The 27,046-nt window shown below is 42.0% G+C and overlaps 5 protein-coding genes across 9 annotated transcripts; 3 read left to right on the plus strand and 2 right to left on the minus strand.

Moving 5' to 3' along the window:
• Positions 1–1,100: 1,100 nt before the first annotated feature.
• LOC135620102 (protein EARLY RESPONSIVE TO DEHYDRATION 15-like) lies at positions 1,101–3,743 on the minus strand. Of its 5 annotated transcripts, none has more exons than XM_065122765.1 (3): positions 3,599–3,743; positions 1,581–1,948; positions 1,101–1,498 (listed from the first exon to the last, which is right to left on the minus strand). In XM_065122765.1, the coding sequence occupies exons 2-3, from the start codon at positions 1,918–1,920 to the stop codon at positions 1,338–1,340; spliced, it is 501 nt and encodes a 166-aa protein (XP_064978837.1). In that variant the 5' UTR covers positions 1,921–1,948; positions 3,599–3,743; the 3' UTR covers positions 1,101–1,337. The 5 variants fall into 5 exon arrangements, with proteins under 5 accessions (XP_064978837.1, XP_064978838.1, XP_064978836.1 ...); XM_065122766.1 differs by having other exon boundaries at positions 1,581–1,944; positions 3,599–3,735; XM_065122764.1 differs by lacking the exon at positions 3,599–3,743 and adding an exon at positions 3,401–3,568 and having other exon boundaries at positions 1,587–1,948.
• Positions 3,744–4,286: 543 nt separating this feature from the next.
• On the plus strand, positions 4,287–12,366 carry LOC135620104 (uncharacterized). The gene is made up of 8 exons (XM_065122768.1): positions 4,287–4,693; positions 5,226–5,563; positions 8,663–8,815; positions 9,766–9,858; positions 11,022–11,080; positions 11,386–11,479; positions 11,680–11,903; positions 12,008–12,366. Exons 1-7 carry the CDS (start codon positions 4,321–4,323, stop codon positions 11,896–11,898), a joined length of 1,329 nt encoding a protein of 442 aa, XP_064978840.1. The 5' UTR covers positions 4,287–4,320; the 3' UTR covers positions 11,899–11,903; positions 12,008–12,366.
• Positions 12,367–14,502: 2,136 nt separating this feature from the next.
• Positions 14,503–15,493, plus strand: LOC135620105 (probable calcium-binding protein CML10). Its single transcript, XM_065122770.1, has one exon. The coding sequence runs from the start codon at positions 14,520–14,522 to the stop codon at positions 15,243–15,245; it is 726 nt and encodes a 241-aa protein (XP_064978842.1). The 5' UTR covers positions 14,503–14,519; the 3' UTR covers positions 15,246–15,493.
• A 6,926-nt stretch (positions 15,494–22,419) lies between these two features.
• On the plus strand, positions 22,420–24,220 carry LOC103996465 (uncharacterized). Its single transcript, XM_009417388.3, has 2 exons — positions 22,420–22,945; positions 23,058–24,220. The coding sequence occupies exon 2, from the start codon at positions 23,107–23,109 to the stop codon at positions 24,049–24,051; it is 945 nt and encodes a 314-aa protein (XP_009415663.2). The 5' UTR covers positions 22,420–22,945; positions 23,058–23,106; the 3' UTR covers positions 24,052–24,220.
• A 424-nt stretch (positions 24,221–24,644) lies between these two features.
• Positions 24,645–26,517, minus strand: LOC135620106 (cytochrome P450 77A2-like). Its single transcript, XM_065122771.1, has one exon. It carries the CDS (start codon positions 26,449–26,451, stop codon positions 24,838–24,840), a length of 1,614 nt encoding a protein of 537 aa, XP_064978843.1. The 5' UTR covers positions 26,452–26,517; the 3' UTR covers positions 24,645–24,837.
• Between the last annotated feature and the right edge of the window lie 529 nt (positions 26,518–27,046).

Consider the following 27,046-nt stretch of genomic DNA (forward strand, 5'->3'; position numbering starts at 1 on the left):
TAAAGGCCATCTAGCCATATGCCATCGGGGTAGCTCTTGGTTGCTATGTTGGCTGATATTCTGCACCACTTTACGTAGCTAGAAAACCCTCAAACGATTGCTCGGGTGGCTTGTTTCTAGGCAATTTTGTCTCTACATGGTAACGGTACATAACCTGCATTTACAAGCTTAAAACGACTACAAAAGCCAATCAAAATGATATTTCCAAGCCTATTACAAATCCTCTATATTCTTTGCAAAGTATGAATAAAACTGAAAGACATATATATATATATATATATATATACATCTTGCTTATAGCTTTATTTGTGATAATATGGTATCGATATTTTGATAACATAACACTAGAGTATCGATCATGTGGTGCAAGTATCCACCACGTGACGTTGAGGTTTTGGCCACATAGTGTAAGGGTGTTGACCGTGTGGTATTTAGGTGTCCATCGAGTGACATTAGTGTATTGTCCACATAGCAAGTAGATATTGACCCCAAATAGCAAGACATAAATAGATTGATTGTCAACTCCAACAAATCTTGATCAAAGAAAAAAGAATATCGTTGTTGATATGAATTAAACATAAATTTATTATATTTTGTGAAGATAATATCAATTTCATTTCATGGCGCTATAGTGCTACTGGACATGTGATGTCCAGATAGATGCCCACCACATGACATCAAGATGATATTAGCTATATGATATCGAGATGTCAATCACGTAACCCTGATCATATGCTTTGCTGCCCAAGTTTTCCACCACTTGACATCAGAATTTTCGATCAAATAATATCAAGGCATAAATCATGTGATGTCGGGATGTCCATCTCTAAGCATTAACAAATAGTTGTCGATCATATTATCATCCTCACAGAGTAAGGAATAAAAAGAAACCCAAAAAATAAATCTTGAAAACAAAAAAGATTGAAGTTGATGATATGAATTAAAACTCACATTCATTATATTTTGTGAAAACAGTGCCGGTGGGTACATTATGAGTGCTCCTCCATTCAGTTGTCCATAAAAGAAAAATTCTTAGCAGGGTGCGGTTCTGAAAATTAATTCTTCGGTCAATTGCAACATGAATCATTCACACACTGCAATTAATTTAACAGGGATATATGGAACATTATGAAAACACCCCGGCGCTGCACAACAACTTCTTGTCAACTTTACTACATTTCTACACCTTTTTCACAATTTTTTACTTGAGTTTGGTGCCACTGCCAACCAACACTTAGCAACTAAACAAACACTACAGCTAACAGCTGCTTTTTAAGTTCTTCTATACAGAGAGAAGGACAAGTTGCTTCCCACACTGGCTGGCAACCGAATGCCTCTCAACGAGGCTGCTGGATGACATGGTGGGGGCCGCACCTCGGGCTCAGGCGTTGGGCAGGTTTCTCCCGATGCTTTGTTGGTTCCAAGATTGATCTACTTCCATTCTTCGGAGATTCTACGCCCAGGCTCCTTGCCACTGCATCTGCATCACTCAGAATACCTGTCCCAAAAGAACACAATAGCTGCTATCGGACATGATTGTTTATGATTTATCACATTATGGATGAGATGCGGTCAATTACCGTTACCAATTCTTTCTTTCTTCAGGGCCATGGAAATTTGGTCTCCAGCTGCATCATCATGCTCCGCCTCGAGAATGGATGACTCATCACCGACGCCAAGATCAAAGGAGTCTGGCAGCAGGTTTATAACATCCTCATCATCATCAGCAGCATCAAAGGTTTCTTGATCTTGGTGCTGATGGAGCCAATGTTCACGGAACCATGTGGTGGTCTTCACCAACTCCCACCACTCTGCTGAAAAATCTTCCACTTGTTGAAATGCCATCGGGATGAAGAGTGGAGCATCGGGGTTCAACATCGATTTTCCAGTTGCTCCCGATGACGCTGCCATTGTACTCATTGTCTCCCAGTCGTTGCTTCCTTTCTGACTACAAGCATGATGAAATTAGATAATCTAGAAGGTCTTACTGGACAATAAAAATGCTTCTCTAGACAACGATGTCGCTCAAAATAAAGCCATTGTAATCATTTCATGCTTGCCGATACCTTTTCATCTACCCTTCTTTAGTTATTGATCTAAATACTAACAAACATAAGCGATCTAGGTTTTGGGAAATTATGCACATTATCTGTTCATTTCTCCCGATGACATGAATAATGGATGAATTCAACTGCTGTGGTCCTTCTTCTTTATCAGTACAATTATTCAATACATTCATACTCTGAGACCAAGTTTAAGATCATCAAAGTTTGGAGGGAGAAACAACAGCCGAAGCAGCTCATGTTACCTTAGATAGTATGAGGTTATAATCATGTTAATTTACTAATACCAAACAAACAACACTTAATCTAATCTGCACCCATAAATCATATAAAAAAAATGCTACCATGCTATAAGTTCTATCTTATGGTGTTTAATGTGGACTAATGAATAAATTATGTGGAAATGGATCAACTGAATAAACGCTTAGAGTCAAAAATAAAAAAGTCAAAGGAGAAATATAACATTTGATGTTTTTCAAAACAATTTAACTGACTACACAGGATTTTGCTACTGAAAAATGGAGTCAAGCTGCAAAGTAGGAAATATATTCTCAATACAGCTATTATATTTAGAAGCAATTGGAAAAGAAATTATGAATGAGAACGCAACATCTTAAGCCTACAAGTAAAACCTTTTGAGCTCACATAGCAGACAATCGATTGATCTCTAGCAAGTTCTGGAAACTCTCAAGCAAATGACTTGAAAAATTCTAACATAGAATAGAGTGTTTTTGCATTAATCAAAATATGCATAATACGATGAAAAACTAAAATGCGTAATAGATGCCAAACATGAGATTGAAAAAGCATTCGGATTCATCAAAAAGATCAATATCAACCACTAAAACAAGAAAAAAGGGATCTAAAAGAACCTACATGAATGATCCGGTCTTCGATTTTAGGTTGGACTATAAAAATCCATCAACTAATTGAATAAAGTAGTCGAAAACGAAGAACAATAAGGTAATTGACAAACGCACAAGATCCATAGACAACAAAATCTAGCTAATGAAATTTGACAATCTTGGTCTATTTTGCCCACCATAACAAACAGCAAAAAAACTTAATCCAAGCTGCCCTTCCAAAATTTCAAATCAAAAGATGCACAAATTTGGTTGCGTCAATCGAGAATTTGAACTCGATAATGAGAAGTATAATTGGCGAATCTAGCTAGGGTAGAAAACAGCGTTTAAGTTTCCGGATCTTATTTTCTGAGGGCAAAGCCACCATCTATCTGAATCTGCCGATTCTACCCTAAAACTGATGGCCATATCAGGGTTCAAATCAACGGGACGGGCCCTACAAGCAAATCGATTCAGAGACATGCAAAGATCTACCACATCCTCATGGAAGAAGCAGCATCGAGATCAGATCGTCCAGACCCAGCAATTATCGCAAAATTGGGGGATCACATCGACAGAGAATGATCGATGATTCAGATCACTCGATTCTTCTGGATTTTATGACAGATCGAGAGATAACTGCAGCTAAATCATGGATATAACACACCGATTCAAATAACATATATCGTTTACCTTTTCAGATCTACTGCTCAAAACATCCGAAGACTTCGATGGGTCGTCAGAAGAGGGCCAAAAGCGAGCTGTTATTATTGGTGGGGTTTGATTGGGATAGAACCGAAGCGATGTTTGGGTTATCGCTTTATAGAGCCATGATGGGGTGCCCGAACCACCACCGGCTCCGATTAGTCCGAAGCAACGGCTTTTCGGTGACGAAGCGTAAACGCATTGGCCCCACCGCGTCAGTTATTTTTCGCTTCTTTTATTTTCGGAAATGTGTTCCCAATCCCTCTACCGCCTTCTACTCGACTCTGACTTATGATTCGCTGGAGAAGTGGCTCCCGCAAAGTTTCTAACCTGGGACCCACTATTTCCTCTACTCACGTGACAGGTATAGCAGGGGCTTAACAAACGGGTACAGACGTCATTTTTTCTTTATTAGATTAGCCCGCATGTACGGATGACCTTAAACTTTCTATTATTATTATTATTATTTGTTTCACATTGTTGGGTACTACGTCAGCAAATGTCTCTGGATTTCTTATGGGGTCTCTCGATGTCTTTTCGATAGTGGATCCAATCCTTACTTCGGATTAGTAAGCTTATAGGTTTCGGATTTGTATGGCGGATCCGATCCGACGTACACCATCTTAGTGTATGGACATAACATGTCTAGCACAGCCACATAAGTACATGTAAAAGATCTACCCGAGTCTCCAAACCTCTCTCTGCCTCGGATGGCTTCTTCGTCCTTCCCTCCCTCCGCTTGGGCTTTCGCTCCCACCCAACTCAACTCTTCCTCGGCCAAGCCCGCCGTCCTCCTCTTCCGGACGAGGCCCTTCTCTTCCTTTACGCCAAACCGCGCCTCTTCCGCCGACCAAAACTCGCAAGAAGAGGGGGCGCCCCCCGACCCCGTGAAGCTCGCCTTCGCCAAAGCCAAAGCTTACCAGAAAGACAAGAAATCGGCCCCGATCGCGGAACCCGAGCCTCCTCCCAGCCCCAGTGCTGGAATCGAGGGGGTTGGTGATGACTCTCCCCCCGAGGTCCCCTCGGCGGTGAAGCTCGCGATGGAGAGAGCTAAAGAGTACAAGAAGGGCAAAGGAGCTCCGGGTATGGATTCTACGCTTCTGATGGTTCGAATGACATCGATATGAGAATTTTGATGTTTTGGTTTGTTTCTCTTAATTCTTTGTTTTCTTCGGGAAATTAAAAGCAATTGGTGAGAATCAACTTTGATCTTTCTTCTACTGTACCTACATGTTTCCTTAAAGAGATTTGTTTGCTTCCAATCTGAACTTCTCAACCTCTTGATGTCTTTGGCTAATTAACTATTGTGGAACTAGTGTGAAAGGATAGATTTAAATTGAAGATTTAACTTATACAAGAGAAAACCTTTCCCGGTCTCTCCTGATGGGTGCATTGTAAGACTGAACTGTGGACTGGAATCAAGAAAGAGTCTCTTTTTTCTTTTTTTTTTTTGAAAATTTCCTGTCTATCTAATGTTTTTTTGTGGCTGAGTTATTTTAAAGTAGAATATTTTATTCTCAAGAGTGCCATAGGAATTGTATAATGATTTACTCTTAGAAAGCGCAGATATTGTTCTGCTAATTTGCTGGACTTATATTTCTCTTTCAATCGGTAGGGCCACAAAAGATGAGCTTACCATACTCAAGAGAGCTACTTGAAGAGAAAAGTAAGAAGAGAGAGTTGAAAGTATCTAGTGTTGACTTTTTGGGGCTTGATTTTGCGGAGAAAAAAACATATAGAGGAAGGCCACCTGGCTTGAATCCGGTTATAGAACCAATTTCAGAAGGGGATTTGCCTGAAGTGGAGCTTATTGTTGGGGATCCCAGCAAGTTTGGAGAGTCAACCCCTTCAGTGACTGTGAATCCAGAAGAGAATGATGATAACATGGTATTTTATAAGCCCAAGGTTTCTACATGGGGAGTCTTCCCAAGGCCCAGCAACATTTCTAAGACGGTATAATGTCCATGTGCTCTTCAGTTGCCAGTTAAGTAGTTTGTGTCTCTTAATGCTATTTTTCTATACTTGTCTTTCGTTGGTTGTTGATCAATGTGTACACCAATACTCCTTAGTTGCAAGCTATAATACTGTTCACGTAATTGTAACTTGTGGCTGTACCAATTTAGGTTGTGAAATCAATTATTAGAAAATGATCACCCATTAAAATTAGGTAACTTGACCAGGTGAGATATGTGAAACGATTTGGAGATGGATATGCTTCTCTAACCCCATGATACTGGCTAAGGCCTTAAATTTTAGTAATATGTTTCCTGCATTAGTTCTAACTTGTGGGAAAAATCATCTTGAAGCTTTCCTAAATTGTTGAGTTACAATTTCTATTTTTACAAATGTTAAGTCCAAATCTTGAGTAGGTATCAGTCTAATTCACAGACCTATGTATGTTACAGTGGTCATTTGGTCTGCAATAATATTATCCAGTTGTAATTGTACACTTTAAGCAGGTTATAGTAAATGTAACATGATTAGTGAGTAATGATAGGAACTCATCTGCTTACTCTTTAGTGCTCGGTCTACCTAGGCCAATCCGCATTGTTGCATGAAAAGGGAATGCCCCCAAAGGATACAAACACATGACTGGACATAAATCCGGTTAGGAAGAGAAAGATAAGAGAAAAGAGGAAAATACGAGCTGGAAGAGACGTCATTTCTCAATCTTAAACTAGCTTTAAAAATAATATACAATAATTTTGAAAATAAATATTTGTATATAATCAGTTTTGGGTCTTCTAGACAGATTCCTATACTTCTATCTCGGATTTGAATTTTTCTCAATCCTGTATCTATATCTTGAATTTGATCTTACGATCCATATATGTACTCACCACCCATATCCGAGTGACGGACTTTTAATGCTCAATTACTGATGATGTCTGAATTGGATCATCCATCCAAGGTGTGATTGGAATCGACGTGATTCATTCCTTGTACGGAATGCATCACAGACTTTCAGAATGGAACTAAGCTGGACGAGTCCAGTGTGGATGCTGAGATGGGTATACTAATCTGGTAAACCCGCAAGACAAAGGGGACTTTGGAAATGTGCTTGATGGGATCCTCTAATTCTAAGTTAGAAAGCATGCAAGTTGGGTATTAGAATGAAGTGGAGAAATAGAGCATAAGAACTGAAGATTTCTTTTCCTGTGTAAGGAACCTCCTTTTAGAGCATTAGAATAGTAATAACTGAGTCACTAAAGAAGATACTCTGGATCTGTGCATTTATAGAAAATATTCCGTCTTGATTTGGTGGTTGATGTGGCAACTGAGTTCGTCGAGTGCAATGGGCCTACCATGTTAACATCCTGCATGGCTCCCAACTCCACGTGTCAATATCAGTTGATTGGGGGTAGGTTTATTTTTCCACATGCGTTTCAAGTGCAGATAGTTTCACATCGACGATGGGAAGGGATGATGTTTTAACTTGGAATGGACTACCAATACCATTCTAAATGTGACCTTGAGGATGACTGACCTGGAGAAAGTGTAAGCCAAACGGCTTGGGCATCTTATCCTCTTCCTCAGCCATCAAGAACATGGATGGGGCTTGTCTTGTCCAAGTTGGAATGTCCTAGAGGGCGAGCTCTTGCTGTTCTCTCTCTTCTTGGTATTGATCGAGGAGCTTTCAACCTCTCTTCATTATTGCAGATATGTTCACCAAGTTAAAAGCTGCTAGCAAAGGAAAGGGTGCAACATTATTCAAATTTTAATTCTGCCGTCATGCACCATTATTTTACTATGCCTCCTACTTTTTCCAAAAGTGGGCTATTTTGGCAGATTTTAACATGTAGTAAATGCAGTGATAATATGGTGATCGGTGATCCATGATGCATGTACCATAGTGCAAGAGAAGCCCCTGTTATCTAATTATCAGTAATAGTTCGATAACCAACGTGGCAATCATGGTTTTTTTTGGCTGAAATGGCAGGAACTGATCAATTTTCAGCCATTTTAGAGCAGAAAACTGGACTGGAGCTTGTTTTGGCTTGGCTTCAAGCAAGTTTGGCATGTTTGTACCCAAACAAGAGATGAGAGCATTGCCTATGTGTACCATGGTGATCTTCTGGATGAGCAAACAATAAAAATAAGTGTCGATACCATTGATGTGAAATTTGTCTTGGGAAGGAGTTGTTTTTAAGAAGTGGATGGGTCTTGTTCTTAGCAACCAATGGATCTAACATGAAGCACACGTCACTTCTGGGAATTAGCTGATCTTAAAAGTTAAAGGATCTGACATGGAAAATGCTTGCATGTATGTCAGAGACCCAAGAAAGTAGATGGTCAACAGGTCAGAGTTCCTGGATCTATTGACAGTTTTTTGTCAATACATCCCCTTTTCATGTTGGTGAAAAACTAAAATATTTTGTATAATGCTTATTTGCTAGTAAATAACAATTTGTCTGGAAAGGTGAACTACTTTTATAATGCTGGCAAGCTTTTTCATGGAATCTTGTTACATAGGTTGATCGGAAATGGACCAAGGAAAATCTTTCTATCCGAAGAAATTTTTTTACAATTTTCTTATTGGAAAATGATTTCTTAATATAATCATTTAGGATAGTGATAGACTTATAGTAGTTGTTGCTTTTAATATATTTTGGTATGTCATCTGGTAATGCAAATGGATGAAATAGCATATTCTAATGAGTAATGACTACTGTTGTATTAGTACATACACTATACAATCATAAGACATATTTATGAGTTAAGTGGTAGATGTGTGCAGTCTGGTTATCTATTGAAGTCATCTTTTGATGATTGGTTTTCTTTCTTCTCTTCTTTATCAAAAGGAAAACAAGGAAAGGGGCTCCTCCCATGATTTAACCATGCATAGAACAATTCTAAATCTCAAGTAGTTTGTCTCTTGATTCTTCTGCTCCCTCTCTCTCACAGATAAAAATTTTATCCTATTTGTTATGACAATATAGTGTTTTGTTCATTAGAAACAGTGTTTTCTATTTACACATCGTGATCCACTTCCTGATATCCTATAAAGATTTTATTCCATATCCTTTCATATTGTTCTCTTTTGATGTTTAGTTTGGTGGAGGAAGAAATATCAAACCTGGTGAGGTGCTGGAAACTGCCGAAGGTAAAGCAGCTAAAGAAAAACGCACTAGGGAGTTATTAGCAGCCTACAAAAGTAAGATGGGCTTGATGATTGATGCTAAAACAAAAGCTGAATGTGAGAAGGTATATGTCAAAAACACTTTACTAGCATATATTTTTCCTCATAAATGAATTCCTCTGCACAATTTTCATTACATGGTACTTGACATTTTTATTACTCTTATGCAAGGTTTTAAATACCAGGTGTACCATCTAGTATGGCCTGGTATTTATTGGTCTTATAGGAGACTGATACTCAGGTCAGTTTAGAGCAGGAAAAGATGTTCATAATATATATTTTGTTGGAACAGGACAAAAAATAAAGAAGAAACTATGAAACCAGATGATATCAGTTAAAATAACTTTTCTTGTTTGTTACAAGTCAATGATTTTCATCCTTCTGTGTCAGAGCATGCCTTTGGTGATGCCAGGTGGTGAGAGGCCAAAGGTGTTGTGAAAGAGTTCTCCCAGCTCTAAACCTAATGAAATAACTAGCCCTAAACTTGAAACTACTTTGGTAGGTTTCTGGGCCAAATTGATCTAGGGAGCCAAAGAATAAGCCATTTGCTTGGGTTTGAGCAAAACAGTGTCTTGAGACACATTCAGATCTAGGTAAGTTGTTGGCTAGTAAGATATGGATGATATGCCTATAACTATCTGATAGTTGATTCCATATTGGAGGTCACAAACTTAAGTGGCTTATTGCAAAATTGTTCACTGGTTTTGGTTACAATGAGATCTTGTTATCTCACCATTTTAACTGGAGAATTTTGGTGTTACTTGACGACTTGATTTATATATAACCAATTTCCCATGCTAATTGATGTCATTTGCATGTTTGAGACTGGCTCTTACAGCTCTATTTTCTGTGAAAAAATTAATGGAAACAGAAACTTGATGTAAATGCTGTTATGCTAGTTGACTGATTATAATGCACATCATTTTACTAGAAAGTATGATATCATGAACAGTACATCAACTTGCATCGGCTGTTGCTTGAAAACCATGGTGACTCCTAAGCTATTCATGTCCAGGCTTTGAAGGAAGGTGATAAATTGATGGATCTTGGAAGGTTACGGGAAGCATTGCCTTTTTATGAAAAGATTATGAAAGATGTGGTTTTTCAGGTAATTTATCTGTAGCTATATAACCTATTTTTAGAAATTGTTTTGTGTTTGTCATGACATAATGCATAAATTTAGGTGCAATTGTCTTCATCTCTCTGAATAATAGCAGCCATTCTGCAGATCTAAACATTATAGGATTAAACATTTGATGTTTAAATATGCATTTAAATCTCAACAAAATGGCATGATTTCTGATCTTGGGCCAACCAGAGGGCTTGGCTAAAGAACCTCCTACTTGAAGCATACGATAAAATTAATTGATGGAGAAGTTTTGCAGCATTTACAGTAACTCAAGTAGTTAACTAAGAACCTTTATATGCTTGTTTATGGCTGCGATATATCATTCTACCTTACAATTTTAAAGTAGTCTTCTGCAATCATTTAAAAAGGATGCAACATCAGCTTTTAGTTTGTGCAATATTCACTATTTCTACTTGTTCAATCAAATTTTTATCATGTGATCACTATATCTTGACAATAGATATTTTTGGTCGATGTCAGTATCCATTATTTTTTTGGAGATATATATTAGTGATAAATTAAGATTTTCTAAAGCACTGGTTGGCTAAAATTGTTTGATCGGTCATAGAGACTCTAATTAGTTGTTTTACTGCTGCTTCATTAGACTACTGATCAGGAACTCATGTATACTTGGTGGATTTAATTGTAAAACACATGCCGCAACAGCAAGAAACCGAACTGTCCCAAATTAGTTGGAAATTACAATGGTTTGGGTCGACACAAGGTGTCCCACATTCAGCTGTATTAAATTGGGCTATGCTGAAGCATTCGTGCCAATACTTGCTGCTTCATATTAGCTAGGCCAATTTTTGAGGAGTTTTTTCCAGCACAAGGTGCATCCCAGTAGAGTTGTGCTGACAACATAACAAAACCCCTCATGATGGAATAGCATCCATAAAAGTACATTACAAAGGTAACCTTTTGTGTATGTTTATAAGTGTTTGTGTGTTGTAACTGGCATTGTATACATATCAGCAAAAAGTATAGAATGCATGGTAGTCTTAGTGACTACATATATTGTTTGTGATATGTACTTTATTTTGTAGCATTGGGGCCACTTTGATGGATAATCATTCAATATCGATGATTTTTTCACTAATTCTGTTTTTCTTCTTCACATCATCTTAATAATGGTAATGCAGAGTGAACTTCATGGACAAGCTGCTTTGCAGTGGTCTATATGTCAAGATTCATTGAGCAGGTATGGTTGTTCGTAATGACTATGTATTTCTTTGAAATAAATGTTCATGTAGTATGCTTCTGATGATCCATTAGCTGGTTCATCTTTTGGGAATTTTGCCTTAACCTTCTCCAGCTTAACTAACTTTGACTTCTGCCTTCTGAGATACATTAAATGGCGATACTTAAAACCATATATCTTGACATATGGTTTATTGACATAAATGGGCCTTCATTTCCAGCTGTCTTATCATATTCCTTTGACCGAAACTTTTCTGACTAGGACACAAACTAAGCTCGTTTAACGTCTGTCTAAAATGTTGCCAGGCCAAATGAGGCTAGAGCAATGTATGAGAAGCTTCAGTCTCATCCGAATGTTCAAGTGAGCAAAAGAGCAAGGCAGTTTGCTTTTAGCTTTCAGGTACTGGAGATACAAAGTAATATTTGTTTAGTCTAATTTACGAATTAGTAGGTGAAAATTCCACTAGACTCCTAAATTTCCAAGTATCATATGTCCTTGTAAATATAAAGCACGCTGGTGTTTGGATCAAATTGGTGGTATAAACTGAAAGTGACAATCAGTACCAAATAGTGTTGACGATGGAATTCTATATTCCACAGGCTATGGAAATGATGAAAGCGTCAGGCTCATCGATTATACGGAAAACAGGTTATGAGACCTACTTTGATGCATTCGTAGAGAATAATGATGACTACAGTCCTACAAAGGAGGAACAGGAAGAGAGCACACTGCGACAAGGCCTTCCTTACATCATGTTTCTCTCATCTCCCGTTCTTTTTATAATTTTTCTCGCAGCAAGAAAATCCCTTGGGCTTTGAACAAGGTTGTGGATCACTCTCTGATACTCTTACAGAAACATAGATATCTTTTCCCTTTGGCATTATTCATTTCTAAAGGTAAATGCTCAAGGCTGAAGTGTTCTTGCAGGTGTTCCTTTCGAAGTGATTTGTCAACCTCTAGACAAGGGATGAGAATTTTTTCCACAAGGCATCAGTGAGGTAAGACACTGTCACCGAATGGATTTGTTTGGCTCCTTTAATTCAAGCATAGTTAGATTTTGGCTTGGTAAGGACAGTTGACAGTAGATTTTTACCAATTACTTTTGAGCCAGTGGAGTGAGTGCATAGGGTATTTGACTGCGGATGAGCAGCAACCTTTTTCTTTCTCAAGAAGAAGCCAAACGATGTTTGGTGGAACACAATGCCACGAGGAAGTGGCATTACATGTGAATTAACATCACAACGACCTTAAAGTAAATAATACAAAACTATAATATTGTTGATGGATCTCTTTCTTTTATCACTGGACATGGGTAAGCGGAATCGATTAGATTCACGCTCTTTGGTCTATCGAGGTCACCGTGATTATACAGATGGTAGATGTTAGTTCTTAGACGACCTTCCTTTGATGCTAAGTTTGGTGGGGATGATAGGAACCATATTTGTCGGATCGGTAGGTAGAAATGGGCCTCAATCAATAATTTAGTCATATGGATATTGACTTAATATAAAAATCTGGAGAAATATTTTGTATATATTGTAGAATATGTTATTGAGTTAAGCCCATTATAAAAACCCATGCGGCCATTATAATCGACGTTAATTATTATTTATAATTTTTTTTAACTGACTTGAGGGATAGCAGGACGAATGTGAACCAACTTAGACCTTCATCTTTATACAAACATGAATTGAATCGAAAAAAATAATTCGTTTTGGTTCAACAATTAACTATTCGATTCGAACGCAAAAGTCTCTCGTTTAATCACATCAGATTTCGTGTGTACCTAAACCTGAAAATAATTGGGGACATCACATATATCCATCACATCAGTGGAGATTTTATTACTTTAAAGGGGGGCAATTTTGACATAAATTCAACCAAGACCTATGCTGCATGCGTCCGTCTGATATGGGCCCACCTCACGCGTTAGTCTTAGAAAAATCACGTCGTCCTCTCACGGGCGAACGGACTCGTTGTATCCATCTCATCTCACGCGTACCACCACCACATAGTTCACGAGATCCTCCTCCTTCCCGTCGTCCCCACGTTCGTGTTTCTTCTCTTCCCTTCGTCCATACGCCATTTATTATCAATAAATAATTCCAGACCCGATTATCTCACCCACAACCCCGATTATATGGGGGCCCACCCGTAGTTCTTACTTCACATTGGCCCATTCTTTCAGCAGAACAAGTAAATCGTCGGGTACCTCTTCTTGTGGGGCTACGAACATTTTCTCTTTCGGTCGTTTCCTCTTTCTTTACGCAATCGGCGCTGCTCGCCCCCACCCACCTTAAGACTGCAACCCCAACTCGTGGCTGGTAGCTCTCGAGACACCAGTGTGGGCCCCGTCGTCACGCGTTGCGTTTGTTTGCTTTGGGTCAAACGACAAAATGGAAGTTGACGTGGCGGGTGTGCGATGTGACAATCTAGTTAATGCAATTAGATCCCGACAAGTGGCCTTTGGCTAAGCCATACCGAATCTAAGTGCATTCATTCCCTAATTCAACCCAAAACTGATCAAACCCATAAATTCGCATCAACTCAAACTAAAAAATTTTACATCCTCATTGACTTTGATATGCATGCATGCTCTTGTCATGGATGGATCGCTCGATCCTCACCTTCGTGGCCTCCTCTTCAAAAGGGGGGTGATGAGGTGTTTGACCTTGTGTCGTTCGTCAGTGGTGCGGCCGCTATTCCATCCAAAGAAGAATAAAAGAATCATAGTTATGCTTTTGTTCCTTCACCACTTTAAAAAAGTATATAAAAATAGAAAATAGGTAAAATATTTTCAACTAATTAAGATTAATTAGAATAGTAATAACCTAACGATAATAATAAATAAATTTAAAATTTTCTCTCTCATCTCTCTCCTAAAGTTCTTGAAACTCTAGAAGTTTCTCTCCTAAAGAAAGTTTTAGAAGTCTCTCTCCTAAAGATCTTGAAACTTTCCAAGTAATTTGTGGCAGGAATCAATTAAAGAACATTTGCAGGACAAGTCTCTCGAAGGTTCTTAGACATTAACATTGATGTAACGATTGATATTTTTTTTTCTTTATAAAAAAATAAATAAATTCGAATTGAGAATTTTGTGATAATTAGTTAAAATTTTACTGACTAAATTAATTAACACCGTTGATGTTAAAGTCTTTATTAGTCAAATTAATTATCTTTATCGACCTATCAAAATTAAAATTGAAAATAGGATAAGATTGTATAGATTTCCGCCGTCGAGTGAAATCTAAATAGAAGCGGCCGTCCGGTGGCCAACAACGTGGGCGGCACATCCACCACGTCTTTATACCATTACTTAACGCTGTCATACCACCGACGGCCGTTATTTTAAGCGTCCCGCGATGACCATGTCCTCCTCGAATCTTGTCTCAAATCAAACGGAATCCGTCATTCTCGCCACCCGCGCAATTGGGTCGTTATGCTCGCACCACAACTCACCAACGAACCAAGCAAACAGCGAACTTCTTGTCATCGCCGTCACACACTTGCCCCTTTTCTCCCTCTATATAGCTCCATCGCTCCTCCCGGAGGTTCCTCAAGATTCAATCGTGCGCGCTCTCGATCTCGATCTCGATCTCGATCTCGATCTCGATCCCACGCCATGGGCAAGATCCGGTCCCTCTTCCGCCGGCACCGATCTAAGCCTCAGCCCAGCCACGCCGCTATCCCCTCCGCCGCCGACCCCGGAAACCTCGAGCGGGTGTTCAACAAGTTCGACTCCAACGGCGACGGCAAGATCTCGTCGGCGGAGCTCGCCGATGTCCTCGAGAGCCTCGGCGGCCAGCGGCCCTCCGAGGAGGAGCTCGGCCGCATGATGCGCGAGGCCGACGCCGACGGCGACGGGTTCATCTCCCTCGCCGAGTTCGTCGAACTCAACACCAGCCCCCCGGCGGCCGTCGAGGAGGACCTCCGCCTCGCCTTCGCCGTCTTCGACCTCGACCGCAGCGGCGCCATCTCCGCCGACGAGATCGCCCGCGTCCTCCGCGGGATCGGCGAGGGCGCCTCCGTCGCCCAGTGCCGCCGCATGATCGACGGCGTCGACCTCGACGGCGACGGCCTCATCAGCTTCGAGGAGTTCAAGGCCATGATGACCGCCGGGGGATGCAACGCCCAGGCCTTCGCCGCCTTTGCCGCCGCGAATTAGGCGGTGGAGTTCTCCAATCGAACCAATCTGGATCCACGAGGTTCCCCTCTCTGTCTCTCTCTCTCATCTTCTTTAGCCCTAAAAGAAAATTCGACGCGGTCCAGCCCTATAATCGAAGGTGATGCCTTCTAATCGACCGTCAGATGTAGATCTGACGGTGTAGGCTGGAAGATGGTTGCTGGGAAAGATGAATTAATTGTATATAACGTGGATCCTCTCTTTTAATTCCAACGAACATATTCATATCATATTTCTCCCTCTTCTATAGTCATGATTGATGCCCTCTTTATCTTTTTTATGGGTAATTAAATTGTTTTCTTATAGATGAATAGATTATGGGTGGAGTATTATTATGGAGTATCGTTGTTTACGGGCTATATGAATCTGCAGCGACACTCGAACAACTAATTAAAGCATCATTTCTCATAAAGAGAAATAATTGATGCTTATTGGTAAGTTGGATTTCCTTGTTTTTAAACAAGGAGAAAACCAACCTCATGAAAAATATTAGTATGGTATAAAAGACTTCATCTTCTGGGATGGATGGATGGATGGATGTTGACTTGAAAATATCAGTGGTATTGCTATAAAGCCATCAAAATTAAAAAGGGAGAAGAATGCCTCGTGAAATTTCAATCCCCAAATGACTTGTTTCTATCTCACTCTTTGATGTCCCAATTGGGGATAATTGAAACCTTATAAATCACACATTTGTTTATGTGGAAATATTAAATATTAAATAATTGTGTAACGATACACTAACCACTAGAATATGATGATAAAACTTTATGTTACACAAAATGTTACAGAAAGCATTATAGAGTTAATAAACTAGATGTAAGGATAGTGTCAAACACTCTCCACTCTCAATCATGCTTCTCTCTCTCTCTTTTCTCTTTAATTGTCCGGGTTGATGATTACCTTATTATTTCAAATGAGAGAGAAAGAATGTTTTCGGTAACAAGAAAATTATTTTATCAATTTGGTGCTGAAGTCTGATTGAGCTAAAACTTAGCATAGCAGAAAATTATCAAATGGGGATTGTTCTCGTCAAAAGTGGGTCCAATCTGATGCTGTTTCAGTCTTTGTTTGTTCCGCAGATCAACCAACATTAGGTTGCTAACGACAATATGGTTCGAGGAGAATTTTAAGCTTTGAGATTCTCAACCTCAATAGGATTTTTCGAGAGACATGACACGATCTATCTACTTAGGTTGATTGAAGATGGATCGAGGAGGAGACCTCTTATTTATATAATAGTACATGTATTTAATAGGACTGTGTTGACGAAAAAAAAAAAAAAAAAAACCTTTACATCCTAGTGAATTTGATATAGTCCAGATCCATATACGTCACTTTCTTGATAGAAACATCAAGTTCCGAAGATGTCACCTTTATAAAGACCAAAGTCAGGAGAGGTTTTTTGATTCGATCGTTCCGACACCTAAATTAATAATCCGAAGTATTTGAGTGTCAATATGAGTGATAAAAAATGATCCTTCATTTTTCATTATGTTGAAGATGAACTTTTATATTTGGTCGTATAGGAATATAATATTTTATGAAATATTCTAGAAGGAGATAGCCTTTAACTATCTCCAACAACAGTCTACCCTTGATTTTTTATCCATGCATATGACAAAGGAGGGATAGTCAAAGGAGATAGCCTTCCCCTTGACTTTTTATCCATGCATGTGACAAAGGAGGGATAGTCAAAAGAGATAAGCCTTTAACTATCTCCAACAACCTCCTCTTGACTTTTTATCCATGCAAGTGACAAAGGAGGGATAGCCATGATCGCATGTCTTTGATCCTTACCCACATGGGCATACAAGTGGAGGGTGGCCTCTTTCTTCTTCCACTCTATACATCACTGATGGTCATACGTTAGATGACGATTAACTGATGGTGTTCTCTATCATTTATCCCATATAAGGGATGCTTCGGGGCTCTCGCGAGAGGGATCCAAAGTGTGATGTCTAGTTCTTCTAGCACATTAAGCTTATGCCTCTTTGATTGATTCTCCAACTTTGTGCATTAGGCAAATGCCGATAAGGCCGAGAGGTGCTCATGTCTTGAATTAACAAATCTCGTCCCTCAACAAATGGGCATTTCTCGCTAATAGGCTCTCCTTGATAGAGAATCAATCATTGCCAATGTGAACCTAATCCTCCTTTAAGTATGAAAGACTATGGGCAAGGGGTGCGAGTGCTATTGGTGGCAATCCGTCATGAGCAAAGCAAAAGAATTGATGAAAAGTGGCTTCAAGCGAGTGTACTATTCTCATGCTGAGCCTCTTAATGTGGTTAGGAAGGCGTGACACATCAAGGCCTCCAAAGTGTTGTACAATGACATTTGGGCACAAAAAGCTATAATGTACTCCGTCGGGTCGATATTGTCATTGAACGCCTCCAATGACGCGAGGCGGAAGTTTGTTTGATCTATTCCTTCATGTATTTTCTGGATAAATGGGGATCGATCTAGGATGAGGTCAACCGGTGCTTCCCCTTTTTATTATTAGAACTCTCATCGTATTTTCTTCAACCATCGGTCCATCCATCGTAGTTGGATCCATAAGAAATCTTCCATCGAATCTGTTGATTAGGTCTTGGATTCAGGCAAGGTAAAGTGGTGGTGTGGTCCATTGAATTTCATGGTTGGGGATTGAAGTGTCCACTCAATCGGCAGTTTAACGAGTCTCAGGTGCTTTTGAGATGTCGGTACCATGTTGGGTGAGGGAACCTCAATGATTGTCAGTGCCAATAGTGGTTGAGCCAGTGACCGTAGCTGAATTGGTGACATCACTTATTGGGCTAATTGGGGCAAACGATAATTGATGATTTGTATCATGCTCATTAGCATCTACACTTATTGAGTGAGGTTTAAGAACACCTTGATGAGGATGAGCAGATGGCTAAAGATTATCCTTTGGGGTGAGAAACCCACGTCATTGAATAAACACCAGTTTCGCATCGACGTTTACACCGAGGTGAATATGTCAATGTGCGGAAAGGGTAGCGATTGCCACCATGGATGAAAGTATTATGGGTCAAGGGCAAAGCCTGCTTACTCGAGTGTTTATTGAGAGAGTCGACGGGCGAGCATTCCTATGATATCAGACCCTTCTTCTAGTATCAAAAATGTTGAGGAAAAAAGTCATTGATAGCCTGGTCAGCCGACATAGTCCGGACTTGTATTTGTGGGTTATTTTGAGGTGCCTCCAAGGTAAAAACGTCAAACTCCCGATATGTATCATATACGAAGATCGAGATCGAGAGAGGTTTCCTTACTTAATCCCTGCTCAAGTTAGTAACCCGATGTATGTGAGTGTGGATGTGAGTGATCAAAAGATAATGCTCTTTTCTTTATTCCGTTGAAGATTATCTTTTATATTTAGTCATAAAAGGATAAAATATTTCATGAAATATTTTGTGGGAAGACAATCTCTCTAAAGTCTCCAACAACCACTCTTTGGCCTCTTATTCATGCGAGCAATGAGAATAGGACAACCCATAACCGTTTATCTTAAACTCTTATCCACTTGGTTAGACGGATGGAGGATGATTTTTATTTTCTCTTTTCATACTAAATATCACGTGACAATCATATATCAAATGATGATCGACTGATAATATACTCTAATGGGATAGACATATCTTTAATGAGTAATCGTAATACTTTGGTTCAATACCTAAGAAAATATATATCACAAAAAAATTGCAAAGCTGATGATGTCTTTACATATGCCTTAAAAAAAAACATTTACTTATGTGATACAAAGCCTCAATTATAAAAATAAGATCTTATTGTAGATCCCGGAAGTTGCTACATGCCTTGAGACAGAAGTACAAGAAGAACCTACTGACAATTTTATAAAGCACAAATTCAAGGGGGTAAATGTGCAATCTGTCTATTATATCTTTGGTTGATGCTAGGTCAACATACATTTATTTACAAGGATGGAGCCAAGAGGATTTGTTTCTTGATCAAACAAGTCCAGTGTTCCAACATAGTGATGGTTCTTATGTTCCTTATAAAAGATCGCTCATGAGGCAAGATGACAATTCAAGAGAATTTAAAAATAGAGTTGTATCATTAACCTCTAAAAGCTTATGATGGCATTATGTGCATTAGCATGAATTGGTTTTCCAAGAAGATAGACACCTATAGCTTTGATCATAAAGGGAGGTGAGTTGTGCTTAAATCTACAGAGAAGTTGTACTAAAAGATCCTCCGAGATGCCTACTGTTGTTACAACTACACAACAAAATTCTTCTTCTTTACTTCAAAAATCAAGGTTCAATAGCCTTTGATGCTTGGTGGAGCTTAACATGATAATTAAATTAAGCAAAGAAATTTTTAATTGTAAATTTTGATTATTCGATGCATCGGTATATGATGTCAATTTCATATTCTGATTTGATATAGAGAGGCGACTAGATTCGATAACGGGGATTTGCAAAAGATATGTCTAACAAAAAGTTTTTATGATATTTAAGTTAGTTTTAGGAGAGTATTAAAGTGATAAAAAATTCAAAGGGTTTAGAAGGATATGGATCTTTTATACAAGGTGTTGGTGAATAAATGTGTCGTGGCTGATGAGTCAGCACGGCTAGGTCCACGGGTCGATGTCAGGAGTTCTCTGTTGGCTGAGCTGGATGCCCAGGTAGGTCGGGCTTTCGCGACGAGGTGTTGGTCAGCGTTTGTTGGTCCGAGCGCCGTCAGCGTCGAGCTGCGTCTCTCCGTTCCCGAGATAAGTGATAGCTCGACCTCCCTCGTTGGGTGACGATTTCCTGGTCGAGGCGCTCGTGGCTCGGGGTGATCGCCTTCCTAGAAAAAAGGCCTTCATCGGGTGATTCCCGACTATGGCCCCTCCGACGAGCAAATCAGTTGTTTGGTGGAATTATTTTTTTCCCCCTTGGGCCGGATGCCGGCCAAAGGTCTTTATACTATTGTCCGAGGGTCGATCGTACGTGGGTTGGCGTGGTGGACGTGCCAAACAGTGCCTTGGTACGAATTCTGACTTGTCGTGGGGGCGGTGCCGTCTCAGAATTCTCGAGATGTGCCAAGCAACGACTTGGTACGGATTCTGACCTGGCGTGTGACACCGGGTGTGGCGTGTCTTGGACCCAAAATAGGCCCTATCACAAGGCATTCGTAATCCGCCAAGAATAAGTGAGAATTAATTCATGAGACTAGTTATTCATAATTATGTGATGTTACTCAAACCCGAAGATTGATCCAAATCGTTAGACATTACAATTAATGTCATTGTGCATTGCACTATCATGTGGGGTGCTTGATTGATGTGCCAAAGTTACGAGGCATCCAAACGAGTGTTGTAAGGGTAGTGAAATATTGTATCTCTTAATCATCTGAATTCACCACCATCCTTCCCTTCCTTATAATGGCTCTTGCTTTTTCTTGATGCTAATCGTAGACAATGGAATTATTGACACAATACTACTGCTGGAATCGAACACTTCTGAAGTGTTACAGTATATTAACTTGCAGTCTGCTGTTTGCCTCTGTCACTACTCGTACATGCCTTCTTCCGAGGATTTCTTTCTCGTTCTTAAAGCCGGCTGCCAACCCCTTATAAGGTGCCGACTGCAACTTACGAGCCTAAAACCATCCACATTAATCCTAGAACAGATCTAAGCAGCCTCTATATTAACACTGGCGATTGCTGTATATATATATATATATATATATATATACATATATCAAATGATTCAGTATTCCTGTTGAGGGTTTACTTGATCGTCCAAGTCGACTTGGAAATTTCGCCTGCGCATAAAGAAAAGCTGATGTATCTGTATTTGTCAGGTCAGAAACATATTCAATGTCTTCCGGTCTTCACCACAAAGAACAGCCACTTGCAGTCAATCCATTTTCTCTGTATATTAGATCTAGCAGCAGTAATAATTTTATGGGGGATTTCTGTGGATCGTTGCATAGTCTTACATAAAAAGATTGATGGTTACTCTTTTACTTTTCTGGAGTTAAATGCTTTAATTTCAAGTCCCGCAGAATTGATTGCTACTAACACTTGGTGCTACCTCAGTTTTCTAGTGCATATTTTACTTGCTCATGGCTGGAACTGCACATGCTGTGGTGGATGCTCCATCACATCGTTTCAGGCTTCATTAATTAAAGGGTTTGGGGTGGTACATCCATCTATCAACCAGAGGGAAAGAGTGTAGCTCGAACATGGGTTGCCGGCCATGGCGGAAGAGGAAAATGACAGTGTAACCATTATCTTAGGAGTAGTTGCAGTCTTCTGCAATCTGCATCTTTCAGCCTTAACGAGGGTTGCTAATGCTGTCATCCAAATCATGGAAGAATTTTTGGTAGCAGTTGTCCTATTCTTGCTCACTGAAGTTTCAGTTTTCTAAGGGAAGAAGCTTCTCTTGTGGGTTGGTCTTGAATGGCTCCATTAATGATCCCTTCCCAGCTTTAATTAGGAAATCAATGTGTGAGAGAGGAGATAGGTGAGAGAGAGCGGTGGAGAAGATGAGGTGCAGGTGAGAGTGACAATGCAACTACAACAAACCAGTAGGTTTAGGAAACAAGATATCAAGGCATACTCCTCATCCAAAAGGTTATGCTGATGAATCCTTCAAGATATATATGCATGTTATGTTCTTCACCAAAAATGGTCTATGTTTGACTTCTCATATGTGGAAATCCATATACATTGACCATACAAAATATATTTTATCATGCACTTTTTTGACATGAATACTAATAAATTATATTTATAAATTGATAAAAAAAATATTTACACCAATAAAGATTCTGACTGCCTAATGAGATAAATTCTAAGAAAAGATTTTACTCATACCTCAAAATATTTCTCAAACTAAATATTTTACTATGATAATCGAGATCAATTATTATTTATTAAAATTATTTTTTCTACATGGATCGATGGCTTAATCATTGAATGTATCAGAAAACTCGTGATCTTGATCTTTGGATAGGTCAGAAGACCATCTAGCAAACACTCGACCTCCTTTTTATGCATATGGAGTTGGGATTATTCCATCATCACATATATCTTGGCTATCGTAGATTCGTTCGTTGACTTCCAACTCGTCTCGTATCCTCTTCCAGTCTGCTCCTCTTAATGAAGCCCGCCTTCCAAGACCAATTTCACCGATCCCTAAGGTTGCAATGTTTGGTCAGCAGCACACAAATAAATGCAATTTATTGAAGTTCCCGAAAGGAAGAAACTTAACCTTCATCTTCATCTCTAGATCCGGAGTTTTGGCAAGCATGTGTGTGTGTACCAGTGAGTAAATAGCTACCGCACATTTGGAATTGCGTGCATGCATTGTTTTCTTGTTCTCCTCGTGCCAAGAGTTGACCCGAATTATCCATGTTTTTTTGTATTCCCTACACAGAGAGGTGTCGCATGCGTTGAATGCTGAGCTCGAGGGACGTATGGTTGATGGAATCCTAATAACTCACTGAAACTTCGCAAAAGCACATTGTTACCCCGATTTCATACAATGGGCGTCGGTTCTTATAGTATTTGTCTCTCTCAGGAGCTCAGTCCATCGCATCATCATCATCCCTTTCCTGTTGATCGATCCTACATTTGCACATACAAGAAAAGAAACGTGTTCTTTCTTCTAAGCAAAGCATTAGAAGAGACCGACTGAAGTGGCAGTGGGAAGCGAGGGCTTCGATTTGTAAGCTTCCATCCTTTCTCTCTTTCCTCTCCATGCTTCCCAGCTAAGAGATCTCTCTTTCGGCTGCTTGCTTGCTTCTTCCTTTACCGCGTCCCTTGATTCCTGGTCTCAGTTGGTGAGTGAGATCTTGTGATGTGTTGACCGAGCTGGAACGAGTATTTATGGTTGGGAGAACCAGGAAGCGCCTCCTCTCCAATCACCTTCTCCTTCCACCAGCCATGAGGGACTTCGCCTCATGTTTCAGCGAGAATGCTGTGAAGATCTCCGACGCCTCTTGCTCCGGCAGCAGCAGCGGCGGCTTAGCGCTCGATGGCACCTCGGTTGTCAGTGCAGTTACCTGTGTCTACGGTGTGCGGCTCTCCACCCTGAAGGAACTCCTCATCAGGGTCGCCTGGTCCAAGAGCCACGTCGGCCCTGCGCTGTCCATCGGCATCGACGACAGTCCCTCGCTTCATTGCTGGAAGCCCGACGCCATGAGCTGCCAGCTACTGAGGAAGAAGAAGGGGGCTCGGTCCTACGTTTCCGGGAAGTCCGCCGTCGTCGTCCACTGGGACTTGTCCTCTGCAAGATACGGGTCGTCAGGCCCCGAACCCATCGACAACTTCTACGTTGTAGTCATGGTCAACGCAGAGTTCGGGCTCTTGCTCGGAGACATGAGCAAGGAGCACATCAGGAGGTTCGGGGGCACGATCCCGACAGCAGAGTTCTCCATGATCAGCAGAAAAGAACAAGTGCTCGGCCACAGCCGCCACTCGACGACCTCACGGTTCCGCGACGCGGGGAGAGACCACGAGATCACCGTCAGGTGCAAGGGAGACGGCTGCGACGCCAAGGACTCGGAGCTGTCGGTGTGCATCGACAGGAAGAGGGTGGTGCAAGTGAGGAAGCTCAGGTGGAACTTTAGGGGGAATCAGACGGTGTTCGTGGAGGGATCGCCGGTGGACGTGATGTGGGACGTGCATGACTGGTGGTTCGGCAATCCTTCGGGGTGTGCCATGTTCATGTTCCGGACGAGGAGCTCTCCGGAGAGCAGGCTGTGGTCGTCGTCGTCGTCGGAGGAGATGTCTGGTTTCTCACTTGTGATCCAAGCCTTCAGGAGCCCATGAAGGTTTGCTGACGCCACTTCTTTTCTTCTTCTTCTTTCTTGTTGCCAATGGATTCTTGGAATGGAATTGGAGAGGAGATGTTGATCTCAGTTTGACAAAGCTCAAATTGTGTGTGTGTGTGTGTGTGTGTAAAAGGTGGTACGCAAAAGATTGTATGAGGAAGGATAAAAGACACATAAAATAATAAATGTTTTTATTGTTCTTAATTTCTAAATATGAAATCTCACATGTTATGAAGTCATATGCCAATGTATATATGTATATCTAATTATGATTCATAATCAACCTTTATGTTCCAATCCTAAGAAAAAGCCTTAGATTTGTAGTATCTCTCACATATATCAGATTTCTTATAGTGATACTCAAACCACAAAATCAACCTTCGAGTGATTATATGATTCTCTCAGTAACACTTTTATCGAGATGGAAATCATGGCTTTGATAGGTCTATAATATTGTAATACGCCCACTAATCTATCGAGAAGATTATTATACCCAAATTAACAGTAATTTTAATCCAACTTTGGAGACTAGTAAGGGTGTCACGTACTGAGTGAGTCGTGTGACCAAAGGAACTTTTGGGTACTTACGAATGGAAGCTGCAAAATGAGACGCTTGCAGTTAGTTATACTGCCCATGCAAAAAAGCTTCAAGCATACATATGCCCAAACTACAAACACTAGCGCTATGATGCGACTGTAGATCTTGCAGATGTGTTGGATGCTTCGTCGGTATCCAACGGAGGACGGAGACATATAGGACTTAAGAGACTGCTGTCGGACGTGCTCACTTCCTGGGCTTGACCGTGGCGAGGAGGCGACGGTTCTTGACGATGGTGAACTCCTCCTTGTCCATGAAGTCCAGCTTGGGCTCCGACGGGTGCAGCCGCCACTCGAACGCCTGCACCATCCTCGCCACCATCAGGCTGATGTGAGTCGTACCCATCGCCAGCCCCGGGCATATCCTCCTCCCGGCCCCGAAGGGTATCATCTTTATCCCCGCCGACCCGGTGATGTCGGCGGTCTCCCCGCCCGTGATGAACCGGTCCGGGTTGAACTCCAGCGGGTTGGACCACAGCCTCGGATCCTCCGCGATCGTCAGCAGGAAGAGCTCCAAGTTGGCGTCCGGAGGGATGTCGTACCCACCGAGCTTCGCCGGCTCGACTGCGGCGTGGGTTAGCGAGAAGTACGTCGGCGGGTGCTTCCTAAGTAGCTCCTTCACGAAAGCTTGCAGGTAGGGCATCTTCTCGATGTTGCGGTCGTCGACTGGTCGGTCTCCCACCTCGGCCACGATCTCCTTGTAGAGCTTCGCCTGGATGTTCGGGTCGTCGATGATGCGCGCCATGGCCCACTCGATGGCGGTTGAGGTGGTGTCCGTCCCGCCATTGATGAACTCCGAACACAGGGTGACCAGCTCTGCCTCGGTGGGGGCGGTGTCGCGGCCCTCGACTTTAAGGTCGAGGAGGGAATCGAGATAGGAGAAGGGTGCGGCGTTGGGCTCGAGGCTTGGGTCCTTTAGAATGGCTCGACGCCGGTTGATGAGGGAAACGACGGTCTCCACCTGCTCCTTCCTGATCTCCAGGACCTTCTTCTGGTGCCTCGCGTAGAAGGGGCGGAGGAAAGGGAGGTAGTCGTCCATCCTGGGGCTGATGGTGAGGAGCACCCGCTTCATCATCTCGTCGACGCGCACGATCGAGTCCTCGTCGAGCTGGACGCCGAAGGTCATGGAGAGGAGGATGGCGAACACGGCGAAGCGAGCGTTACGAAGGACCCAGACGGCGCCGTCGTTGGCCTCCGCCTCGGCTTGGAGGCGGTCGATGAAGCGGTCCATGGCGGAGGCGCGGGCGGGACGGAACTCGCGGAGACGGGAGGCGCTGAGCATGCCGGACACCATGTTGCGGCGGAGGGAGCGCCACTCGGGGCCGTAGACGGCGGAGTTGACGGTGAACTTGTTGCAGCTGAAGACGGAACGGATGGTGCTCTCGGTGGGGCGCGAGGCGAACAGCTGCCCCTTCTCGATGAGGGCCTCGTGTGCGAGCTCCGGGCTGGTCACCACGATGAGGGTACGCGCGCCCATGCGCAGGGTGAACATGGGCCCATACTGCCGGCGGAGGTCATGGACGAGATGGATCAAAGGCTTGCCCGCGAAGGCCACCTGGAAAAGGTTACCGACGAGCGGCCAACCGGGCGGGCCCGGTGGCAGCCTCAGCACCTTACTTCTCCTGCTGCGTCTGTACATGACCAGAACGAGGGCGGAGAAGGCCAAGGCCGAGGCCGTGAATAAGAGGTTAAGGTCAGGGTTGTCCATGGCGGCGGAGGCCGTGGAAGAAGCGGAGGAAGAGAAGAGACCACTGTGAGGAGGAGACAGGGATGAGCCGCGGGATTTATAATGAATTGACATCGGAAGCGGATGCCGAAAAAGCAGTTGCGGTGGATTAATATGCACCGGCCGGAAGGTCCACACAGCTGCAAGCAGCTCTGGTCCCTTAACACAAGAGAGATTTCGAGGGATCACTGTTCACTCCCTACTACTTACTCTTCCCTCCATTACTGCAGCAGCTGCTGTCGTCGTTGCCTCCATATGGACTATCGATGGTCAGTTCACGAGAAGGATGAAGGGTTGGTTGTTTGGCACTACAGGGAAAGGGAAAGAGGAGAGCGGTGGCGTGAAACGAGGATGGTGAACGGGTTTCATGGGCGGCGGCACTTATGAGCCCAAGTTATTGGGTGTGGAATTGAATGCTTGGGGACGGCTTCCTACCCCTTGGAAGAACACCGGAAACGAACGGAGGCGTGGCCGCAGACAGGAGCATGCACGAGTGGATGACGCAGAGATCTGTTTCTCGGGACGGAGCGTTCGAGGCGAAACTTAATGCAGTGAGTCTCCTCCCAATGTGCACTTGCCGCGCACTCCGAACCATCCCCGAGTCAGAGCTTGCAGCCCGATTAGCTTCGGCGTCCCAAGTAGCTGCAGTGAGGCTGGCGGAAGGGTCAAA

This window comes from Musa acuminata, chromosome BXJ2-8, assembly GCF_036884655.1.
Source record: "Musa acuminata AAA Group cultivar baxijiao chromosome BXJ2-8, Cavendish_Baxijiao_AAA, whole genome shotgun sequence".
NCBI classification, from domain to species: Eukaryota; Viridiplantae; Streptophyta; class Magnoliopsida; order Zingiberales; family Musaceae; genus Musa; species Musa acuminata.

Bases quoted from the DNA above. Each gene is read 5' to 3' on its own strand.
- LOC135620102 (XM_065122763.1), bottom strand. The intron at 1,499-1,580 runs GTAATTGACCGC...CTTTTGGGACAG, and splicing joins GAAAGAAAGAATTGGTAACG to GTATTCTGAGTGATGCAGAT.
- LOC135620104 (XM_065122768.1), top strand. From the start codon at position 4,321: ATGGCTTCTTCGTCCTTCCCTCCCTCCGCTTGGGCTTTCGCTCCCACC. The intron at 11,081-11,385 runs GTATGGTTGTTC...AAATGTTGCCAG, and splicing joins TGTCAAGATTCATTGAGCAG to GCCAAATGAGGCTAGAGCAA. The intron at 11,480-11,679 runs GTACTGGAGATA...TATATTCCACAG, and splicing joins AGTTTGCTTTTAGCTTTCAG to GCTATGGAAATGATGAAAGC.
- LOC135620105 (XM_065122770.1), top strand. From the start codon at position 14,520: ATGCTCGCACCACAACTCACCAACGAACCAAGCAAACAGCGAACTTCT.
- LOC103996465 (XM_009417388.3), top strand. From the start codon at position 23,107: ATGGTTGGGAGAACCAGGAAGCGCCTCCTCTCCAATCACCTTCTCCTT.
- LOC135620106 (XM_065122771.1), bottom strand. From the start codon at position 26,451: ATGTCAATTCATTATAAATCCCGCGGCTCATCCCTGTCTCCTCCTCAC.